We start from the raw sequence: 5,846 nt of genomic DNA, 5'->3' as shown, positions 1-5,846 counted from the left end.
CAGACACCCGTGACAGACCACGTCTTGCTGCAGGTGGCCTTTCACGTCAAGCCTGCTTGCCAACTTAATGATCTGACTTAATTTTAACAACTCAGTGCTTTGTGGTCCTTCCACACAAAGTTTAACGGTGCCAGTAAATGTAACAAGCAGCAAGAGAGGGGCTGGGAGGCCATCGGATGATTTTTAAACCAAGCCCCATGCTCCTGCAGCGAGAACTTGTGAACAATTGTGAACAATTACACAAGTAATTGTGTTGAAACCGTGTTCCAGAAATTACACTGAAATTCCATTCCGGAGGCCAGTGAGGCTGTAAGATGACGACACGGCTGCCGGTTTGGGCTTTGGAGACTCACCGCTGCCAGCCTGCTAAGGAGGGGTGAGCTCCCGGCACACGAGCTCCTCACGAGTGCCTCCAAGTACCTGCGACACGCAAGAGGCAGCACCAAGAGCCTGAGCCAAGCACTGGTGTAACGGCCCGCGCGGTCAAGGCTGTAGTGAACAGAACGGCATCTCACTGCCCTTCTCCGTACCAGCCTTCCTACACCTCAGAAGCTCACCCTAAGGATACCAGTGGCACTGGGGAGAGACAGCCATATTCCTACCGCCACCCCTACGGTCTGGTTTCAGGGAAAGAAGGAGAGGAGGGGGGGGGAAGAGACAGAAAAGTATTGCCTATGCACTCTACAGAGAACAGGTCAAGGTCTATATACACAGCCAGGAAAATCCAAACGAGAAGAGGAAGCAGCAGAACAGCACTCACATCCCAGTGCACTGGAGAGGGCTGGGGGCAGGCAGGAGCCAGGTGCACGGCAGGGAGAGCGTTGGCACACGTACAAAGTAAGACAGGAACAGGCTGCTGCAAGCGTAACAGCTTCTCTTTAAATTAAAAGCAACATACACACGCAAGTGCTTTGCATCACATCCCACGGCACTCGTCACACAGGCTCCAAACACACAAGCAGGCACTCTCTCCCCATACAACTTAAAAAAAAAAAAACAAACAAACAACAAAAAAACCCCAACAACAGGTCCCTGGCTTTGACCTGGAGGTAAAAAAAAAGCAACACTTCCTCCTTGCTTTAGAAAAAGAACCCCCCTCTCGCCCGGACACGGTGTTTCCCCCCTTCCAGCCAGAAGAGGCCATGCTCTCTCCAAAAACCAGATCCACGCGAGTTGTTTTGTTTCTCAAATGCATCTCAACTGCCTTTGCCCTCAGGAAGACTCCAGAGCAACCAGCCTGCCCCCAACGGCACTGTGGGAAGCTCCACATGCACGGTGGTTGTTGGTTGGGGTTGTTTTGTTTTGTTTTTTTTTTAAGCCATTGTTTTTCCTCTCTGTTAACTAAAAGGATCAGCCCAGAACATGCAATAGCAATTTCAGAACTTTCTGAATGTGCTCCCTCTGAGGTGGAGCCTCTCCAAGTCTCCTCCAAAGTTTAAAGCCCAAAAATGTACTTGTTTGAAGGCAGCTGTCAAGCATGCCAAAAATCAAGCTGTCGTACGGGAATGATTGTATCAAGTACTACAGTACCTATTTGCAGGGGGGAGTGGGGGGGAGAAGGAAAAAAAAAAAGAAAAAAGGAAAATAAGCAGTTCTCCAGTTTCTTCATGTAACGGGGATGCCAGGCTATAAACAATGTCCTTAGATAATCAGAGAGGCTAACGCCCAGCCTGGAGTTTAGCCCCCTTGCACCAGTTGTATTGAACAAGTCTGGCTGGCTCCTACCTCCAAAGATGTCCACCCGAGGACAGAGGGACCCAGAGCAGCACGTTAAACCCGCTCCCACAGAGGCAAGGATACTCTCATCTCTCCCAAGAGGGGACAACACAGCAGCTGGGATGGCCTTGGTCCGGTCTCAATGGTCCATGTCACACGTTTTCTCCAGTACACAACATGAGGGTTGGAGGATGCTGGTTTAACGTTTCTCTTGTACCCGTTTCCCTTTATGAAGGATGAATCCGTAAACCTTTGGCAGTTCCCTCCCCTCCCCAACCCCATCCCAAATACCGCCCAGCGTGGTTCACAAGCACGTATTTAATTAGCATCCGTTAGGTCCATCCTCCAGTCCCACTGGCACTCCCTTCCCTTCTGGCTGATCGTTTGGGGTTCCATGCACACCAAGGTAGTGGTTTTATCCTGGTATGTCAGGCTGTAGTCTCCTGGGTCGCAGTATATGGGGTTTATCGTATCCTGGTGAAGAGGTTGAGAACGGATACAGACTCCTGAGGAGAAGAGACAAAGCAGGTGCTAAGTACTCCACGTTGTGCCGCAGCGTTACTCCATGTCCTTTTGGTTTGGTGGTTTGGTTTTTTTTTTTAATAAAACAACTGCTAAACTGGTGAGGTATCTCTAGCTCAGGGCATGATCTGAGCTCACCATTCAAAGTCCAACACCATAAATATTCCCATGGGTTTTTTCCAACTGATAACAAGGAGCATGGCAGGCAAGTGTGCCGCTCCCACAGCTTTGCGGGAAACTGTACCCCTGCGCCGTCAGAAACCAGGGGGACACCCAGCAGTGAGCAGCGCCAGCTCCCCACAGCTCATTCCTTAAGATCTCTCTGCCATTCCCCACTGCCTCTGCCAGACACCCAGAAAAGCTCTCAGAGCATCGGGCACAACCCGCTTTCGGTGATGGCGAGTTGTCAGTGGCAGCATCCACGACCCTGTTTCCACCCAAGCCACCATTTTAAGCAGTTTCCTAAGGAGCTAGGGGATAATCACCTCTGAGGACCGGGTCAGTTCATAGCAGCACGCTAGCAGGGAAGATGGTGGGCTCAGGGCGAGGTCCCTGAAATGCTGCTATGTTCAGCAGCCCTGTAACAGCCAGGAGAAGGATGTTCTGTCAGGCTGCCTTGGGCACACAGAGGCAACCTTTTATTTCATCTGATGGCTACAAACCCCTTTCTATCTCAAAGTTTAACCCTTCACTGCATCCAGCCCTCGCTCTGCAGGACACGGTGAAGAGATCAGAGGCAAGGCAGCAGAACAGAGCAAACTTGGACTGAATTCAGCCCCAAAGGCTGAGCCTCCTGCAGGACACAGCTGCAGGCATCCACACAATGTGTCCTCACCTTTGTCGAGCGAGTTTTACTGAAGACATTCCAGAAGCGCAAGGTTTCATCTCCAGCTCCTGTAACTATGGCCTCCCCATCAGGGGACATTGCCTAAGGCCAAAAGAGAGCAACCTTTAGCATCTGTTACATTTTTGGGGTTGAAAACAAATCTTCCTTGGAATGCATGAGAGATATTTAACTCTCCTTCCTACTTGGCTGGCGGTGAGAAACCAAACAACTACCTCTGCTTTCACGTGCCTTATTCAGTCTCAGCAGGTGCCAAGTTGAGCGCTTGCATCTTACTTATGCAGCTATGGAATACATGGGTGGAATTACCATAAAAAGGAATCTTGTGTTAACAAATCCAAGCCATTTGTAATTGAGGCTATTCCTCCCCGGATTATAAATATGTGTTAAGGCAGGAAGTGTGATATGACCGGTATTTGCCAGCTCTATTAGTCACTTACGTTGGAATCTACCTCACAAAACAGTATCGGCATATTAATCATCTCTGTTATGAATCTGCTGAAAGTCCCACGTAGCAGTAACAAAGCAGGTACGAGATCAATGTGGATTAACTGCACCAAGCATTTTAAATGACAAATTAGGAGGACTGAAAGCATCAAATTTGTCCCCTGCTGGCAGTCACCAGTAAAAAAGCGTACAAGTCGTAAGGGAACAAGAAGAGATGCTTGTGCTTCCTCAGAAGAGTTTTGGCAGGCTTTGCTATTCATTAATAAAGCCTCACATTTCCATAGCAGCAAATCAAAGTATCCCTTGCAGGCAAGGAAACCAGATACAGAGCGTTTTTCATTGCTTGTAGGGCAGCATTCATATCTCCACCTAGACTACAGGCAGCCCACAGTGCCACTGGCGCTGTGGCTTTGGGTCTCATCTCAGCACACGCGCGGCTACAGAAGTCTTCAGAGACATGGCCATTGCTTACCAGATATAAGACTCGGTACGAGTGTCCTGTTAGCTTTGCTACTTGAGTTAACGAGGGGTATTTCCAGACAAGGATCTGGTTCTGCGAGTATCCGTGGGTACTCACCTGAAAGGGGAGAGGGAAATATGCATCATGCTTTCTAACACAAGACAGCTCAGCAGCAGGACTGCACAGGGAGGAACTTACTAGCTCGTTGGCGTGTTTCGACCAGGCCAGGTTGCACACTTGCGAGCCAGTGTCGATGCACTGCAAAGGCTGCCCGGTGAGCGTGTTCCAGAAGCGTATGCAGCGGTCAGCTGTCCCTCCGCCGGAGGCGAGGAGTCCGTGCTGGTGGGGAGACCATGCAATAGCTTTTACTGCTGCGAGATGCTCTGTGTATTGTTGGACAGGACTCAGGCTGGAGTGATTCCAGACAAGGAGCTGGCAGAGAGGAGAGACGTGATCAGACTTGTGCTGCAGTCATGTGTCCGCAACACCCACAAGCCACGATGTTGCACTGGGACTGATGAGGGCAGTTGGGCAACGAGATGACTTCCCACAGCTCTGCCCAAGCACATGCCTCCCCACTCTGCACTTGCAGCCCTGAAGCCAGTCCCACCCTGCCACCACACTCAACTGAGGAGTCATTCTACCACTGGGCCACAAAGAAGCCAACAGTCCTTAAGTTAAGCTTATGAAGCCAAAGACAGTGTCACTGAACATGAACTCAAACCTTCTTTTGTCTTTGTGGCTGTGTTATTCCAGAACACGTTTAGAAATATGCTCAAGGTCATTAGAAGTTATTCTGAGCAGGAGGAACTCGGTACAACCGTGCTGTCACACAGACACTGGGTAAATTCACTACCTAGCAACCCGCTCCAAAGGGCTCTGAACACTGCTTCTCCGTAACAGATGCTTCTTCCATATGGTGCTCAGTGAACTACAAGCCTGCGTTATAGGTATTAGAACTTATATAGCTCTAAACTCAGTTTCCTTCTGCATAGATAAACATTATTGTAACAAACTGACTATACACTACACCTAAACAATGTCAGGAAGTACAGCTTAGCAGTAGCTTTGCGGAACTCAAACCCCTGAGTCAAGCTATAGATTTAATTAGCCAAATACAGAAGCAAAATTAAATTTGCCTTTTTAATTTTATTAGAGAGAGGAGACTGAGTAGAAGCTTAGCATGATTTATGTTTGGACACAGTCCAACAACTGAAACAAAAGCCCCTTTCAGAGAGGCCAAATATCCTTAAAGAAAGAGGGTCTGACATTTCTCGGTGAAGATCTAGAGACATTGAGCCTCACATGACTCCTTGGAAGTACTATACCTTATTATCATTTCCTCCAGAGGCCAGGAGCTGGTGGTCCGTAGACCATTTGAGCCCACAGACCTCCTGCCTGTGGCCCTGGAGCCGCCGCTCAGACTGCAGGGGTGGGGTGCGGATGTCCCTCTGGAGGATCATCCTGTCTCGACTCCCAGAAGACAGCTGGTCCGCGTTCCATGCCAAGGCACCTGTAACGCAGGCAGAGCGTAAGAGTACGTTGTGGGAGTCCTGCGGGAGTGGGCAGGCAGAACGCAGCCACCACAGTTGCCAAGGTTTAAAAATAAATCAATCAATCAATAAATAAATCAGTGCTTACGGACCTTCCTTATATCCCCTGCCTGAAGTCCTAGAATAGTGTACAAAGAAAGATTAACCTGCACAAACTTACTGAAGGTATCACTAATCCCATTTCGCAGTGCAGTAAAGCACAGAAATAGAACTCAGAAGGTGCCTTGACTTCCGAAATCTCACTCCAGCGTTCAAATTCAAAACGCCTCTGAGAAGAAAAAAAAAAAAAAAAAAAAAAAAAAAA

The 5,846-nt window shown here is 48.9% G+C and overlaps 1 protein-coding gene across 1 annotated transcript in view; it reads right to left on the bottom strand.

Annotated features, from left to right (window-relative positions):
- Positions 1 to 1,542: 1,542 nt before the first annotated feature.
- The window catches only part of FZR1 (fizzy/cell division cycle 20 related 1 (Drosophila)), a gene marked incomplete at its 5' end in the record, with an annotated part of 8,824 nt that continues 4,520 nt past the window's right edge, over positions 1,543 to 5,846 (bottom strand). The window contains 5 exons of the mRNA XM_009323003.1: positions 1,543 to 2,222; positions 3,074 to 3,166; positions 4,002 to 4,106; positions 4,188 to 4,421; positions 5,318 to 5,502. Of these exons, the coding sequence (XP_009321278.1) occupies positions 2,181 to 2,222; positions 3,074 to 3,166; positions 4,002 to 4,106; positions 4,188 to 4,421; positions 5,318 to 5,502 (659 nt within the window). The remainder of the gene's footprint in view (positions 2,223 to 3,073; positions 3,167 to 4,001; positions 4,107 to 4,187; positions 4,422 to 5,317; positions 5,503 to 5,846) is intronic.

The sequence above is a fragment of the Pygoscelis adeliae genome, unplaced genomic scaffold (genome assembly GCF_000699105.1).
Source record: "Pygoscelis adeliae isolate BGI_AS28 unplaced genomic scaffold, ASM69910v1 Scaffold284, whole genome shotgun sequence".
Taxonomy (NCBI): Eukaryota; Metazoa; Chordata; class Aves; order Sphenisciformes; family Spheniscidae; genus Pygoscelis; species Pygoscelis adeliae.
Note: the sequence above shows the minus strand (reverse complement) of the source record. Positions and strands in the feature narration are given on the sequence as shown.